Source organism: Pangasianodon hypophthalmus, chromosome 6 (genome assembly GCF_027358585.1).
Source record: "Pangasianodon hypophthalmus isolate fPanHyp1 chromosome 6, fPanHyp1.pri, whole genome shotgun sequence".
Lineage (NCBI taxonomy): Eukaryota > Metazoa > Chordata > Actinopteri > Siluriformes > Pangasiidae > Pangasianodon > Pangasianodon hypophthalmus.
In genome coordinates, this window is record NC_069715.1 from 21,782,753 (window position 1) to 21,800,815 (window position 18,063).

General features: G+C 39.1%; 1 protein-coding gene across 2 annotated transcripts; it reads left to right on the forward strand.

The window, feature by feature from the left end:
• The first annotated feature begins 85 nt into the window (after positions 1–85).
• On the forward strand, positions 86–17,625 carry pdcd10a (programmed cell death 10a). Of its 2 annotated transcripts, none has more exons than XM_026913273.3 (8): positions 86–289; positions 6,132–6,299; positions 8,312–8,365; positions 8,501–8,618; positions 12,287–12,413; positions 13,897–13,975; positions 14,369–14,451; positions 17,107–17,625. In XM_026913273.3, the coding sequence occupies exons 2-8, from the start codon at positions 6,213–6,215 to the stop codon at positions 17,186–17,188; spliced, it is 630 nt and encodes a 209-aa protein (XP_026769074.1). In that variant the 5' UTR covers positions 86–289; positions 6,132–6,212; the 3' UTR covers positions 17,189–17,625. The 2 variants fall into 2 exon arrangements, with proteins under 2 accessions (XP_026769074.1, XP_026769075.1); XM_026913274.3 differs by lacking the exon at positions 86–289 and adding an exon at positions 309–644.
• The last annotated feature ends 438 nt before the right edge of the window (positions 17,626–18,063 follow it).

The following is an 18,063-nucleotide window of genomic DNA, read 5'->3' on the forward strand; positions in this document are numbered from 1 at the left end:
CTGGCGACAGCCAATCAGACGAGCTCACTGGGAACTGTAGTTCTATTGGTGACACGCGTCGCACCTTCTCAATTAGCTTGACGCTTTGAAAAGACTACAAATTCTGTGTCCACACCTTTGCGAGTCGTCTGCAGTTCAAAGCAGAAAACCTCACCTATATTTTGTGGATTTTGGGCTAAAAAACTTCCGTCTTTTAGCCTGAACATTTCGGGAGATTATTTAGCGGACAAGCATCGGGGAGAGACAACTTTAAATTACGCAAACCAACTCTTTATTTTTAACAGAACAGGTATGGGATTAACGTCACTAAACTTAACATAAATAACTCAGTTCTTATATTAGCGTGTGTAAAAGTACGGCTTAGTAGCGACTTAAATGACTGAATTACAAATATATCACTGTTGGACATAGAGTGTACTACCGAGGCTGTAGAAACTGTTATTTCAAACCCTATCAAGTGCACATATCAAGGGAGTAGAGATACATTTTTATTCAGCCCTAACTAGCTCAAAACTATTAGCTTAGCTAGCTCGCAGGTGTGGTACCATATCCTGCACTTCCTGCACATCCTGCGTGCCTGAGTTTTCCGGTCACAATCTAATTGGATGAATCTGAGGACCCAGCGCCGTCTGCCAACATTATAGGTAGATATTTGATGTGCCTGATAGAAAGTATGTTTATGTCGTGAATTTAACGGTTTTCTTAATAATTGTAACAATACTACTATGCTTTTGTGTTTCACAGTTAAATTTATGTAATAGTTCGCTAATGAAATATTTGCTAGCATACTGACATATCAAAAGAAACTCTTCATTTTAACTTTCTTAAGGTTAAATTTAACTTAGTTGTTTAAAACCTGCTATATTTGCAAGTAGTCAATGCTGTTGGCGCTGAGAATGATCTTTCTGTTACCTAAAACAGTTTATTCGATGTAGTGCTGACGAGTTAATATGATTCAGAGCAGGCGCACGCGAAGCTACCAAAGGGTCCTTGGGATGCAGGCCGTGCGGGTGGCTGCAGGATACGGCACACCACCGGCTACATAGTTAGCTTGCTAGCGTTTACATAGCTTTGTTTAGCAAGCTAGTTTACTTTCACCAACGCAGTGCGTTGTATACCGTAACATAATCGATACATAAACCTAAGCAGCTTAAAAAAAAGACTTGGCTGTATTTTTTTGTAATTTTTTAATTTTTTATTTTTTAATTATCACAGCTGTACAGATAGTTTAATCTGAATAAACACCAAACTCTAAAAGAATTAGCTATTTATGCAAAGTTATTGTTATTATAAAAATATAATTAGATATTTTATACTTCTGTAATTATACATTATAATTATTTATTACTTTTTTGAAACACATGAGCTACCTTTTCTGGTTTAAGTAGTAATTTATTTATTAAACTTGTTTTATTTATTGAATGTTATTTTATATAACTAATTTTATGGAATTTGGCTTTTACCCATGTGGCATAAATGTATATGTCTAAGTCATCAGGAGATATTTTCATTTTAACTTTATAGTTTGTCATTACTGTGAAAACAGTTACCATTTTTTTAACGCTCATGCTGTACTAGTCCCATGTTTGACCAATGAAATGCTCTCTAGAAAGTAAATGTCCCGCCCCGGGGGTGGAGGTTGGGGTGTGTGTGTCTTGTTCTAAAGGGTGTCGCAGAAGTCTATACATAGGGGAGTGTGTACAACAGCACCATGTCGGTTGTGTCTTCGTCAGTGGATGTTCGTAAATGTCCACTTCTCGGTTGGTCCGTAACACTTCCAGTCTTTGTGAATTTGTTAATAAGTTCGGCAGCAGTGTCGTGTGTGTGTGATGTGTTCACCATGTTTCCTGTTAATGTCCATCGCAACCTTGTGACAGCTTCTCGATCCAGTCATGAGAATGATTTCAATACGTTCCTCTTTTGTCACAGGCGTTCTAAAAGGATATCTGGAAAAAAATATATAATATAAGCTGGGTATGATAAGTTTTGGAAGACATTTTGATAAAAAATGTTGATTTCCCCTATGTGTAGAGATTTTTGGGACCCCCTGTACAGCAGTGTTAGAACTAAGCATGGTTCGTCATTGAGTATTTGACTATCTTTCTGAACACTATTCTCTTTAGTTGAGAGAAAAATGGTTGGAGTTTTTGGTTTAGAAGAGAGTGGAATTTGTTCACGTTTTCACTTTTCTGAGGAGTGTTGTACCGATTTGGGGCTGTTCAGTGCCGTAATGTCGCTACATCAGACTGAGAACGTGAATCCGTCTTTATAGGCTGTCAGGTTGTCATCTAGTATATCATCCTCATTAAAGTTGACAAGCGTGGGTGAAGGTGGCAGTGAGAAATCCTCCACCGTTGAAAAAAGTCTCTTGTTAAACCCCTCGCTTTTCTCCAGTTTTAGCTAGTTCACTAAGTACTGCTAACTTTGTGTAGATTCGGTGGGGGTGTGGCATATCTCAAACACTATTCACACTTGAACACTATTGGCTATTGAGTAATCAGTCAAGCAGGTCAACACACCTGTCATTTCAAATTCCTGTTTCAAAAGGTAATTTGTCAACGTAGGGAATCAAATCGCAACTCTCGAGCCATTTCATGGAGACTTTAAAGGAATGTTTTAGCAAAGTGAAATTTCTACAACTCTCCCCTTGCTGGAATTTTTGCCCATTCCTGCAGACAGAACTGGTGTAACTCAGTCAGGTTCGTGAGTCTCCTTGCTCAGATGTGCTTTTTTCAGTTCAGTCCTCATTTTCTATGAGATCCAGATCAGGGCTTTGTGATGGCCAGTCCAATACTTTGACTTTGTGGTCTTTAAGCCATTTTGTTACAACTTTGGAGTTATGCTTAGGATCACTGTCCTACTCGGAGACCCAGTTGCCACCAAGTTTCTGGGTATTGCTTCAGTAATTCTAGATAATTCTCCTTCTTCATGATGTGATCTATTTTCTGAAGTGCTCCAGTCCCTTTTCCAGCAAAACATCTCCACAACATGATGCTGCCACCCCCATGCTTCACAGCTGGGATCGTATTCTTAATCTAAGTTTGCAGTGGATCTAAAAAGCTAATGAAGCTGAGATCTAAGTTTACTATTGTACAAACTGCAGACAAAAGTCATCACTCACTCACTCCAAAATGTTGGCTCATTATAACCATTTTAACAGCTTTAGAAAATTGCAGAATAGCTTTGGTTTAACAAAAAAAAAATACATGTACGAATCAAATGAGGACTATATCTGTAACACGCAACTTGCCTCGGTTTCAGGATAGTGTCCATTTTTCTAGATAACAGTGAGTTATCTAGAATTCTGAGTGTGTCGTGATGGTAAATTGGTAGCAGTATTCTTCTCTGACTTGTGAGCAACATTAGTTTTGTAGCTCCAGCGCAAAATGAGAAGCAAACATTCGGACTTGGTCTTGGCTGATTAACTACATTAGAACACTGTGTACAATTTATTCTTAGCCAAACCTCTTCTCTACAAGATAATTGTGTATTCGAAAGAGATTTTTTTTAGTTTTAAAATCCAAACCAGAATGGTGATCGAACCAGCGGTATAGTAAGGTGTTATCCCCTTTCACTGGTATTTGATATGTGACATATCTGAAAACTACACGTTTCCACTTTTTCAGCTAAGGCAGTGGTCAGACTAAATGCGAATTTTTAAAAAAAAAAAAAAAAAAAAACGCCCTGTAAATAGTTTCTGGTTACTTTCACTCTGCGCTGACTTTATCTAGGTGAACTCTGACCTGTGAATTCACAAGCCATAGAAAACAAGAAGGCAGGAGTGTGATGTCCTTGGTCGGTGAAAAAAAAAAGGAATACTTTAAGTAGCATTCACCCTGGACTTTTGCTTTCTCTTTTTTTTTTTTCTTTGTTGCTATTAACACCTAGGAAAAAAATTAACATAGTGTTTGATATTTTCTGATCATGTCAGTAATAAAAGTGTAAAGACCAAGTATTTTTTACCGTACTGATGCTCAGATCTGTAAATAAGCCAATGTAGACAAGACATGTTCTTATATTCATGTTGTAAGATTAATGTAACTTAATCTTGGCTCAGCTACTTGCTTATAAATGGACATATTTCTGCAGTTAAATATCAGTTCAACCACTACATTTTCTTTTTTTTAATTTCGTGATGCTGGCAACGAGCTGACCCATCCACCGATACACACATTTTTTTTTTTTTTTTTGCCTCCGTCACCATCACGAAGGCTGACACGTGCTTCCTCTGAGAAACCTGAAACCAGCCATGTGCATCTTTTTTTTGAGCTGCTGTTGTTCTTGCTGCGTCACAGGGCAGCAGAACACACTCGGAAGAAAGCACTGTTTGCCCTCTTCCGCATACATGAGCTCACAGATACCCACGATTGGCTAGTGTCTCTGTGATTGACAGTAGAGAGAGTATAGCATCCCTCCTACCCAAAGAACACGGCCAATCTTGCTCGAACTTCGAACTTGTGGTCTCTTGATTCCCCCCCCTTTATGGATAAATTTTGGTTTTTATCTGCCTGCATTTATAACAAACAGGCTAATGATGAACTACCTTTATAGTATACAGACCAAGCCACGGACCTGCATGATAGTAAATGAAACAAACTCCTAGATGGTAATTAACTGGCACGGCTGATTTGACTGACGACAGCAACATCAATAATAAATTAGTCTAAATGTCTCTAACAGGTTTGTTCCCTTGGTCCTGGGATATTTATGTCCATTTCTGTCACTGTCTCGTAGTCTAATGAAGTATGCGAATAAAAGAAGGTTGTGTTGCGGAGACTCTGCCATTCCCCGAGACGTTTCATTCCAAAGCTTTTTGTGTGTTTAGGGCATCAAGGCTTCAAGCCAACCAAGTCCTCACTCCTCATTTATAATTAATGTGAGTTATGAAATCCTGAGAGGACATAAAATGAGAATTAACGGTTTGCAACAGGCCACTTAATTTAAACAATGTAATAAAGGATTTTTGACTGCATGAAACAGCCCGGCGCTTAATGAAATGGCTCCTTGCAGACAAGTGGATATAATTTAACAGCGTAATAATGTCTCTGTTTTTAATTTTTGGAGTCTCGTTCCCTGCTTTCGGTCCTCACACATTAGCGTGATCACTTTGGATGGCAGGCAGCTGAATTGGTTTATATTAAAATGGAGCTGGATCTTTAATGTTGGATAAAAAAAACAAGATGCTGATACTAAGTTGTGGTCAATGTGGCGAAAATATTATATATTGGAGACATTATCATGATAAATCATACTGAAGTTTTTCTAACAAGAAAAATAGTTTTGTCATTTTACAGTAATTTTACTCAGTTTCATGAAAGGAGGAAATTTACATATTTAACATGAGCACTGAAGCATGAAGCATTCATTTGTGTGTCTTCGTTAATTGTTTTAGTAAATATAATACGGAAATACACACTCACCAACCCCTTTATTAAGAATGCCTGTACACCTGCTCATTGATGGCATTAACCACTCAGCTAATACTGTGTCTCTAGAGTCTCTAGAATTTGCATAGAACAGTGGGAAGAAAAAGAAAAAGAAAAAAAAACACTCAGTAAGTGACAGTTCTGCAGGCGCGACAGGCGAGTCCTAATCTTGACGAGATAGTTTAGAGGAGATTCAGCGAACAGGAAGGCTAGAGTAACAGAAATAATCACCCTTTACAACGTGGTAAGCAGAAAAGCATCTCTGAAAGCACACCATGCCAAACCTTGACATGAACGCGCTACAACAAGAGAAGACCACATCAGGTTCCACTCCTGTCAGACAAGAGCAGGAGTACGAGGCTAAAGAGGGCACAGAGACACCGAAACTGGACAGCCAAAGATTGGAAAAATGTCACCTGGTCTTTTTCCAGTCTGTCCAGTTTTAGTGAGCTGACGTTTTATTGAGCTGACAAGGTTTTGATGTGGTATTTTTTTTGTACGTTATTTCTCTGTATTGTATCTGTAGCGTCAGACACATAAACATGTGCGCCTCTACCGACAGGAGAAACGTTGAATTGCAGTTGAAAAATGCTACATGATTACATCATTTTAAATACGCTTTTTCCTCTCTGTCCTTTTTATGGATATCTAAGTAATAATTTTAGGTAGAAAGCACTAATAATGACAGTTTTTCCTCTCCTTCAGTTGCAGACGTGGTTTTGGCTTGAACTGAGCACGCTCCGGAGTGAATGAATCCCCGCCCATCCTCACATTGCCACGACAACGATGACAATGGAAGAGAAGAACGAAGCAGAGACGGCCCCAATGGTTTCCATGTCGCTCTACGCCGTGATGTACCCCGTGTTCAATGAGGTACAAAGGGAGATAGACGGATACATGCTAACTCGATTACTTGCATCCATGCACTTCGTGGCCACTTCATTAGACATGCCTTCCTTGTTGCTATGGGTTAGATTTAGGAACTATAGCTCATCATTTTTTTTATTTAATTATTGCCCAAATATTTCTGGTTAGTGGATTATTCCCAGCAGAGCAGTGACACTAACACTGCAACTTGACTTGCAGTGTGACGGCAAAAGCAAAATCTTATGCAAATGAGTGCAGCTGCCACTTGCGTTTAGCCACTCGGGCGTTTAACCAAATCCATAAAAACGCCATAGAAACACCCTCTAACAGAGCAGAGAAAGGCTGGCCACAAAATTTGCAAGTGGACATGTAGTGTAAGGTGTTTTTAAAAAACTACGCTCATACTACTGCAGCATCCACTAACATGACACTACCGTATCAGTGGTCCACCATCCAGGTAATATCAGCATTAGTCTTGTGGTGGCTCCTCTCCATTGATGGACAGGGAAGTAAGTAATTGTATACCTACAAAGTGACCTGTAAGTGTACGTTTAAGGTAGGTGTATCTAATAAAGTGCCCACTGAATGTGTTTACATGCTCCCTGTCTCACATACATGTATACATATCACGTATAGTACACTATCAGGCCAAAAGTGTGTGGACAGCTGACCATCACACTCGTATGTGGGCCTTCACTAAACTGTTGCCCCAAATTTGAAAACACACAATTGTGTGGAATGTCTTTTTATGCTGTAGTGTTAAGATTTTTCTTCGCTGGAACCAAATCTGTTCCAGCATGACAGTGCGCCTGTGTACAAAGCGAGGTCCATTAAGACATAGTTTACCAAGTTTGGCACTGAAGAACTTAAATGATCTGCACAGAGCCCTAACCTCAACCCCATTGAACACCTTTGGGATGAATTGGAGTGCTGACTACGCACCAGGCCTCCTTGGCCGACATCAGTGCCTGACCTCACTAATGCTTTTGTGGCTGAATGAGCAAATCCTCACAGCCATACTCCAAATTCAAGTGGAAAGCCTTCCCAGAAGAGTGGAGGTTAATGCAGCAGCAAAGTGGGAGCCAACTCCATATTAATGCCCACGGTTTTGGAAGGAGATGTTCAGCAAGCATGTATGGGTGTGATTGTCAGGTGTCCTATGGTCATACTTGCATACCAAGTCATTTACATACACTCTCACTTATGTGCATACACAGTTACACTGGCTCATAATTTATACAGCTCATTACAAGCCACACTCCTTTCATACAGCCCTGCAGGTCATCCTTCCAGCCTCCTTTGCTGCCTCTTCCCTTTATTTTTTTCTCTTAATCTTGTCTTCGTTCCTTCAGCCCTAGTAAGTCAAGGCCATTTGATGCTAATCTTTTCCGCTCAAAACTGATTATACTTAAGTCACCTTGACAAAGACAGAAAGGAAGAGAACTAATATACTCCCTCAGATGAGTGGAGAAATGTCAATATTGTGAGAAGTTCAAAAGATGGAACTGACTGTTACTAGATAAATTAGTAACAGACAGTTTGGCAAGAACAGGATTTTTCTCGAATTATTCTACAAATCTCCAAAGACTCAATGGCTGTGTTTGTGTTAAAAGACTTCCACCAGTTCGAATGAATTCATTCCAGTTGCAGATTTCTAATGAACTGTTTATATTGCTCCCTTAGCTCTCGGCCACGGGTGGCTTTGAGGTAGTCAGGTTCAAATTCTCGATTTCCTGACAATGGTACGAACGCTTTTCGGTTACTCCACTCTGGAGCTTTAAAGTAAATTATTTCCGTTTCAGTGTGATTATGAAACGGACAGTGAGAAGAAGAGCGAAGACATCTCAGTCGGTTTACTTTATTACGAATGAGGTGTTTACATGAACGTCTTCTGTTCAGATCAAACGATCAGATGATGAGGCAGCATGTAAACGTAGCTCTTACACTCTTTACTGTATAACCAGGAACATGAGAGGACCATGAGTGTGTATACTGAGAATTGTTGTTTGCTATTGCAGTTGGAGAGAGTGAATCTGTCTGCAGCACAGACCCTAAGGGCTGCTTTCATAAAGGTAAGAAAAGCACACCTGGATACAGTTGTGATGCCCTACTGTAGTTTTACATGTTCTACATCTTTTTCTGTGCTATAATGAGGCCAAAATTTTGTCATCTATGCTGATCCAAATGAAATATTAAACTACACACAGGCGGAGAAGGAGAACCCGGGTCTCACACAGGACATCATCATGAAGATCTTGGAGAAGAAGAATGTAGAGATCAACTTCTCCGAGTCTTTATTACGCATGGCTGCAGACGACGTCAAAGGTGTGTTTGAGTGTTACGTGCGCGTGTTCCTGACTGCTTCAAGTTGATTTTGTCTCCCCTAGGTGGAGCTGTTTCCCTACAAATGGCATATATATATAAACGCCATGTTTTATGGTAATATTTTTCCCCTCGTCATAATTTAATTTCCTGCTCTCTGCGACACATTTTTGTCACATCTTCAGATTCATGCCAGTAATGAATTCACAGGCACACTTGTGTTTGAATGTGAAATTTCCCTCCATCTTTAAGCCAGGCCCGTTTTCATACCTTAATCCCATTTTTGTAATCCTTTTCTGCACTTTGTGTGTGTGTTCTAGCATTGATGGTTTATTGCAATTTGAAGGCCTTCGTTGCTAAACCTGTCACGTGTATTCTTTATACTTAGTGGTACTATATTCTCATTGCCAAATTCAGCCTGGACAGTCCATCCTGAAACACCTTCTCCCCAAGTGAGATCTCTTTCTCCAGCTTTTTTTTTTTTTTTTTTTTAATTGGACCAATCATCTCATTCGCAAAGCTACAGGGAGTCTGCAGTTCGGGACTGAGAATAAACATGCTTATATGGGGCATGGAAAATAATAAAGCAGGAATAACAATAGCTGAAGCTCCAGAGGGCATTTACTCTCCTATGTGCATTTGAAGAAAAGAGACACACACACACACACACACAGGATTGCTCTCCATTCTGTATAAATTCTGCACAGTGCTGGTAATCCAACAATATTGGAGACTCATTTTCTTTGGCTTGGTTTTCTCACCTAGCCGTCCAAGGGTCCAGACTTACAGTCCTCACTCTAATGCCTTTCTTATTAGTTTTACTGTATGTACACAATAATATGCTTTAATATAGAGTATATATGCAGCTGAGAATCTTAACAGACCCAGTTCATAGTCTTCATCAAGCTACACTATATTACCAAAAGTATTCGGTCACCCATCCAAATGATCAGAATCAGGTGTCCTAATCACTTGGCCTGGCCACAGGTGTATAAAATCAAGCACTTAGGCATGCAGACTGTTTTTACAAACATTTGTGAAAGAATGGGCCGCTCTCAGGAGCTCAGTGAATTCCAGCGTGGAACTGTCATAGGATGCCACCTGTGCAACAAATCCAGTCGTGAAATTTCCTCGCTCCTAAATATTCCACAGTTAACTGTCAGCTTTATCATAACAAAATGGAAGAGTTTGGGAACAACAGCAACTCAGCCACGAAGTGGTAGTTCACGTAAACTGACAGAGAGGGGTCAGCGGATGCTGAAGCGCGTAGTGCAAAGAGGTCGTCGACTTTCTTCACAGTCAATTGCTACAGAGCTCCAAACTTCATGTGACCTTCAGCCCAAGTACAGTACGCAGAGAGCTTCATGGAATGGGTTTCCATGGCTGAGCAGCTGCACCCAAGCCACACATCACCAAGTGCAATGCAAAGCGTCGGATGCAGTGGTGTAAAGCACGCCGCCACTGGACTCTAGAGCAGTGGAGACGCGTGCTCTGGAGTGATGAATCATGCTTTTCCATCTGGCAATCTGATGGACGAGTCTGGGTTTGGAGGTTGCCAGGAGAACAGTACATTTCGGACTGCATTGTGCCGAGTGTGAAATTTGGTGGAGGAGGAATTATGGTGTGGGGTTGTTTTTCAGGAGTTGGGCTTGGCCCCTTAGTTCCAGTGAAAGGAACTTTGAATGCTTCAGGATACCAAAACATTTTGGACAATTCCATGCTCCCAACCTTGTGGGAACAGTTTGGAGCGGGCCCCTTCCTCTTCCAACATGACTGCGCACCAGTGCACGAAGCAAGGTCCATAAAGACATGGATGACAGAGTCTGATGTGGATGAACTTGACTGGCCTGCACAGAGTCCTGACCTGAGCCCGATAGAACACCTTTGGGATGAATTAGAGTGGAGACTGAGAGCCAGGCCTTCTCGACCAACATCAGTGTGTGACCTCACCAATGCGCTTTTGGAAGAATGGTCAAAAATTCCTATGAACACACTCCTCAACCTTGTGGACAGCCTTCCCAGAAGAGTTGAAGCTGTAATAGCTGCAAAAGGTGGACCGACATCATATTGAACCCTATGGGTTAGGAATGGGATGGCACTTAAGTTCATATGTGAGTCAAGGCAGGTGACCGAATACTTTTGGTAATATAGTGTATATTTGCAATGGATATATGTTAAAATGGCAAGTTTATTAAAATGAAACCAAGATAAATCATGTCTGAACTTGTCCCACCCTCAATGTGAAAGTACAACGTATAAAAATTAAGTGAAAAACAATCAAACATTTTAGGGAAAAGAGGAAAAAGTTACAATAACCTAGTTGCATAAGTTTGCACACCCCTAAACTAATACTTTGTTGAAGCACCTTTTGATTTTATTACACCACTCAGGGGGGCTAGTTTCTTTTATTTATTTATTTATTTATTTATTAATTACACAAAAACCTGCCATTTTAACAGAGGCATGTAGACTTTTTATATCCATTGTACATGCAAAGAATTTCGGCAATGCGACTGAATTTATTCTGATTGCCGAATTCTGATGAACTGTTTATGTGTATCCTAAACCAGACACTCTGTAGACAATCTTCATTTATATGCACGATGCATCTGAGCCAAAGTTGTGTGCATGTAGTGAGCGGGGCTTAGGGTCAACATTATCATAACAATGAGGAGCGTGTGAGTCCGGTCAGCTCGTTCAGCTTTTTAATCACCCTGTTTTTTCACAAGTTTTAAATTATTTCCATCACGGCAAAACCTCATGCATGTGTAATTTTTTTTTTTTTGAATGTACAGCGATAAGAAGAGTCTGCAGCAAAGGTGCTTAACATTTCATATACTTCAACCTTGCTATGAAACTGCAAATAGTAGGAACTTTAAGCATCAGTGAAATAGGCACAAAACTCGGCATGACGATAGGACAATTTGACAATTTATGCCACCTACGGAAAATGTCATTTCAAACAAGAAAATAACAGCTTCGTGAATTAAGCAGCATTTGTGTCTGAATTATTTATTTTTTTTTTTTTCACCGAAGTGCAACCAAAATTATCTAATTATGTGTGTTCCTGTTTTGATGTGATATTGGAACAAACATAGTGGCTCAGTAAATATCTGATGTTAGTTGCAAAAAAAAAAGAAAACAACTAAAAACAAAAGCAAAAACCTGTGAGCAACAAGCAGGATTGTGTTTACTCGGGAGCAGTAGTTTTGCATCCTTATTCAAGGTCATAATTATTTAATTCAACACACAAACAAAAACATAACATTAACTTGCCTAACCCTCACAGTGTGCCAACTACACCAGACTGGAGTTTTTGCCATAGACGAGAGAGGATATGAATAAAGGAAGCAAAAAAAAAAGTAAAATTCATGCATGGTCAAAATAGCACTGGTTTCTTTCCTGTTCCTGTTCATGCATTACGTACCTACTGTTTTTAATCAGAAATCATGATGGATGTCCGACACCTACCAGTCTGTGAAGAAACAAAGCGAAAAGTAGAGAGAATTTTTCTCAAGTGAGACTGATTTGTGCCTTGCTAGTACAGAGCAGTCTCATTTTTCACTGCCTCTAAAAAGGGCTGTCAGAAATAGTTTTTGAGTTTAGTGCAAAGTTATGATGTTATGTCAGGTGTTATTAAAGTGATGTATGGGTGTGTTTTGTGTCCTCAGAGTACATGATTGACAGGCCAGAGCGAGAGTTTCAAGAGCTGAACGAGAGAGCTCGAGCACTGAAACAGATCCTCAGCAAAATCCCGGACGAGATTAACGACAGAGTGCGCTTCCTGCAGACTATCAAGTACACACACGCACACACACACACACACACACACACACACACACACACACACATCCCCAATATGATGGCTTTTGACAGACTTATTTTCCAATATTGAGTCACACCTTTTGTGATTTGTTGGAATAGTCAATAAATCTGTCAGAACTTTTGTTCCTCACAGGAGTGTGTATTGAGTTTTCAGACTCCGGGTCTGTTTGGAGAAGGATAGTCTGTCTGTCAGTTTATTAAGTTTATAGTAGTTTTAGGTTGCATCATAGCAGTAGTGGGTGGTATGGCTAAAAATTCTGGCACATTATAACTTCAAATTCTGACTGTGTCAACATGGATCATGGTATAATATGATGTCTCTTCAACCTCACAAGGACCATGTTAATTGCCAAAAATTTCGTTGCTCTTCGACTTCTGATGAAACAAATAACAAAATCAAACTGCCACATTGTGCCATAATTTATACAAACTTTATTCAAATGGGTACAGTGCTGTGCAGTTTTTCCTTTTTTTCTGAATGACTCTAAATCCTTTATATCCGCATTAACAATATAATGTAAATAATCTCTAAACAATCTAACAGTATACTCATAAAAATACAAATGTATATATTGAAAGTGATTAAAGTATTATGACTATTACCTTTTTTCTTCAGAAGACTTAACAATTACCAGATTAAAGTCTGATGAAGTTTGATATGATAACTGTTATCTTTTTTTCTCAAAAGATTACAACTGAATTCAAATTAGCTGTTAAAAGAAATCTGTGTGGATTATGGGTAGTATATTGTTTCATGTTTCAAAGAAAAATGTTCTATACCAAAATAATGGTATGCGCAAAATCCTAATTGCAACCGTTACATCATGATATAAGCTCTGCCACCCCTATATTCTGATTGAGGAAAAATACACATTGCTTTGTTGGAAAATATGTCTAAGCCCAGATTTACCAAAACATCATCATAGACCAATGTTTGATTGTGGACCATTGTCATTTAAGAGGCTTTTGTTTATCCAGACACTGCCACTATGATTATGCTAATTCCTTCTGGGATGGCTGGAGGATTTGTAATGTTATGTTAGCACCAGGCTGATAACAGAGTGAGTTTACCACTCGGGCAGGCAGAGTACCATAACTGTTGGAATAACACACACACTGTAAAGACAGTAACACACAGACATTGACAGGTAGATTGCATCAGAATTTTAAACTCACAGGCTACATTATCAAGGATAGAATACATCTGACCATAAATAAAACAACAAAAACATTTGCCATATTATGTCAGGAAATATAAAAACATCTGTGGGGGCAATGAACCGGGCAGCCATGTGCTCATCTTGGGTCAAACACAGAGTCGATCAGAGCTTGCTAAAAGATGTGACTGGAAGATAGTGTATTTCACAAGGACAAGTATGCTATTTCATAAGTATATTTCACAATCTAAATACCATTGTGTATGACTAATCCAACCTTTTGTTTTTGCCACACACAGAGACATAGCCAGTGCCATTAAAGAGCTGCTGGATACAGTCAACAACGTCTTTAAGAAATACCAGTATCAGAACCGAAGGGTGAGTTGATGGGAATTTACACTATTTATTGAATGGGTCCAAGGTTTTTTTTTTTTTTTTTTTTTTTTTTAAACTGCCGACATGTTGCAGATCCTTCAAAGTTAGGACCCATTTCGTGTTAATACACCTAGCACAGCATTTTTACAGCCTGTCATCATCTGTGGAAGGCCAGTGGAAAAACCTTTGTGAAAGGCTGTATGCACCTTTAAGACTTTCATATTTGGGGAAAAAAGTGAAAGGAAAAGCTATTCTGTATGTGTTACATGTTGCTTCTTAATTTTTTATTCATTTTTTTTCCCCGACTCTTTTTCTTGGCCTGTTTTGCCCCTGAGTGTGATTCAGTCTGTGTGGTTTGGGACTGGTCATTAAGAAAAGTTGCTGTGTGCTTTGCAGGCACTGGAGAACCAGAAGAAAGAGTTTGTGAAATACTCCAAAAGCTTCAGCGACACTCTGAAAACATACTTCAAAGATGGAAAGTAAGCACGTCGTCTTGTTTAAATATGAATTCTGCCATTTTCTAGCCAAAGCAGAAACAGCACAGAATTAACAGCGGATTAATTTGGTGCTTTGTATTAACAGTGCTCTAATAGTTAATGTTAACTAGAGGGTCAATGTGAGAATATACAATCACCATATAATAGAGGGTACAGCATGATGATATTTTTAAAAAAATAATATTGTTGAATAAAACATTAGAGGAGATTTTAAAGCTGACTTGCTTCGGCTGATGAACGACCTTTTGTTGTCAGTATGACCTAACAGCCCATTGCAGGCTAAGCACTAGATTGCATCTTATTTGCATCACAAAATGAATATAAAATAATCTGTCAGAAAGAAATGTCCTAAAATAGTGCAAATCATGCAGCCAATACTGTGCTCATCATCTATAACATCACAATAAAAGCACAATCTTACTTAGGCCATCAAATCCACAAGCGCTGTTATGCAACCTCATAAAAAGCAAACAAGCAGCGGCAAACAATACCAAGACATTATAGCAGACAGGCGAAATAATAGGCTGCTAAATGAGAGGGGCCTAAAATTTAAATAATGGGAATATAAAGGGTATTGAAATGTCAGACAACACACTCCAGATTTTTGTTTTGGGCTGCTTGAAAGTCACTGCACTGTACTAAGACAAATGCTTGTTATGAAATTATTTTCATGGAATTTTTACCAGTAGAGGAATGCTTGCACTAAAATGGGTAATATAAACTCAGTGTTCATTAGGAACGCACTGTTTATTGTTTGTTAGATTCACCTGTACACCTGCAATTATCTAGTCATGTGGCAGCAGCACAATGCATAAAGTCATGCAGATACTGGTCAACAGCTTCAGTTCATTTTCACGTCAAACATCAGAATGAGGAAAAAATGTGATCTCGGTGTCCTTGACTATGGTATGGGCTGATTTGAGTATTTTAGAAACTGCTAATCTCCTGGGACAGAACAGGAATCTGAGGCTACAGTGGGCACAGTCTCATAGAAGCTGGACAGTTAAAGATTGGGGAAAAAAACCTGTAGTGTCAGATTCCTGTTCTCGGCTGACAGGAGTGGAACCTGATGTGATCTTCTGCTGTTGTAGCCCATCTGCCTCAAGGTTTGACACGTTGTGTTCGGAGATGCTTTTTTGTACACCATGGTTGTAAAGAGTGGTGATTTTAGTTGCCTTAGACTTCCTGTCAGCTGGAACCAGTCTGGCCATTCTCCTGTCGTTACCCCTCCACACACATACATACACACACACACACACACACCTACCCCAACCTCTAGAGAATCCCAGGAGGTCAGTAGGTTCTGAAATACTCAAACCAGCCCGTATGACAGCAACAACCATGCCTCAGTGACTCTGACTCTGATCACTGATATATATTTTTCCCCATTCTGATGTTTGATGTGAACATTAACTGAAGCTCTTGTCCTGTATCTGCATCCTGTCCTGATTTTATGCATCGTGTTGCTGCCACATAATCGGCTGACTGGATAATTGCATGGCTGTTCGGCTGTACACTTGTTCCTAATTAAGTCTGTGATTTGTAGATGTACACAGTAAGGACTTAGATTGCTGATGATGTCTATCTAAACATAGCCCTGTCAGACCATTTGGCCTCCATATTGATCCTCCCTCTCCACCCTGTAAAATAAACAGTTGTCTATGGAAGGAAATGTACTGTACACTAATATTCCCAAACAGTACAAATAGATTTAAATGCAGTAGTAAGACACTACTTGTATAAGTATCTCTTTAAAAGTGTATTTCAAAGCATTCAGAGGTACAAAGTCAGCATTACTCAAAGGACAATTTGTTAACTACCCTGTTTACTCTGCAAACATTATTTGACTATTTTGACTCTATTTTTTTTTAATTGTTAAACAAAAATACATTTATATTAAGAAGAATCAGATGTTAATAAAAGCGAATCACCCATAAATTACCATGTGCATGGCTAACTTGCATTTAGTGCCAGCCACAAATTTCCATGGCAAAGCTTACAGGGCTGAAAATGACAAAATGACAACTAAATGGGGAAAGCATGGAGTGCACTAAATCTTCTAGTAATGCAAATCAGCCATTGCAGCATGTCAGCTGTCATATACACACACTAACTCTTCCTCATTTTATAGGATAGAATAAATCTGTTCATATCCAGCTTGATAAATGAGGCCCAATATCCCCATCCACAGGGATAAGGATACACTGAGTAGTTTGAGTTTGAAAATGATGTAAATCATATGATGGCTTATGCAGTCACCAGATCTCAACCCAGTGTACATGCTTATATTGGGTTGAGTATGAGCTTGAGCTTGAACTTGTTCAAGCCTGAATAAAGGAAATCTACTGACCCTGTTCACAACTGATTGTTTCATGTGCCTTTTATCTGGATTAAACCCTGTAAGATTTAACTATTTAAAAAAAAAAAAAAAAAAAAAAAAAAGGTTGAATTTGTGTGCCATTAGAGCATGAGTGTTATGTAGTATTTATTACTTTTGGTTGTACAGTGTGACATGAATAAAAATATTTGTGTAGCATGAATAAAATACATCTTAGCTTGTTTTTAAAATCAGAAATGGGGTCATAATGTTTCCCTTTTCTCTCTCTCTCTCTCTCTCTGTGTGTCTCTGTCTCCCAGGGCAATAAACGTGTTTATCAGTGCCAACCGACTCATCCACCAAACCAACCTGATCCTCCAGACCTTCAAGACAGTTGCATAGGAGATTGATTCTGCCTTCAATTTTTTAAAACTACAATATAACCTTCAAATGGAAAAATGTTGGGGACTGTGTAATTTATTAATCTCGTGGGCCAATTACTTTGGGATATTCATTCCTTTCTTCTTGTCTGATTTCTAATTTCCTTTAATAGCTGGGTTAAGAGCCAAGAATTTTTCATGCCATTTTTTTTTTTTTTTGCCTCTTTCTTTCTCTCCCACCATCATCCTTCACTCCGAGTCTCCATTCTATTGTTTTAAAGGAAAACATTTCCAGACATTAGTGGAAAGAACAGCTGATGTTCTCTCTCCACATACTGGACTTTTCCTGTCCTGTCTAATACTCTGTGGAGCAAGAGAACTGGCAGACGGGAGATTGTATATTTAATAAATATTTGGTAGCAGAAATATTCAAATAAATAGACTGCATCTTGTCTACTATTCTTCTGTCTCGTAAATATTTATTGTATTATTTGGATTTTATGGCATTTATAGACTTCTAGCTTTGCCGCATGTTGTATAGGAAATTCTGTTCATTCATTCATTGTCAGTAACAGCTTTATCCTCCTCTGGGTTGTGGGGGATATGGAGCCTATCTATAGAACTTATTCACAACAGACAGTTATGCTGTTTATCGCCAAATTGAGCATTTACAGTCACTGCTATAGTGCCTATCATCACTACCTTCCATTTAAGAGAATGCTCCCTAGGTTATTCAGCATCTTTCTGTGTTTGGGACAGGTTTTATCTTGCAAGCGCATTCAACACAATTCAAATGAATTTTGTTTGTGTAGCACAGACAGTTCTCAGATACATTATCCACTGAGCAAGGAGTGAGTGCTTATGGGAATTGCAAATATTTAGGGTATTTCTTAGCCC

What these genes read in the sequence shown, in the direction of transcription:
- pdcd10a (XM_026913273.3), top strand. Translation starts at nt 6,213, where the DNA reads ATGACAATGGAAGAGAAGAACGAAGCAGAGACGGCCCCAATGGTTTCC. An exon ending in TAAGGGCTGCTTTCATAAAG is followed by an intron (nt 8,366 to 8,500) that starts GTAAGAAAAGCA and finishes AACTACACACAG; the next exon opens with GCGGAGAAGGAGAACCCGGG. An exon ending in ACATACTTCAAAGATGGAAA is followed by an intron (nt 14,452 to 17,106) that starts GTAAGCACGTCG and finishes TCTGTCTCCCAG; the next exon opens with GGCAATAAACGTGTTTATCA.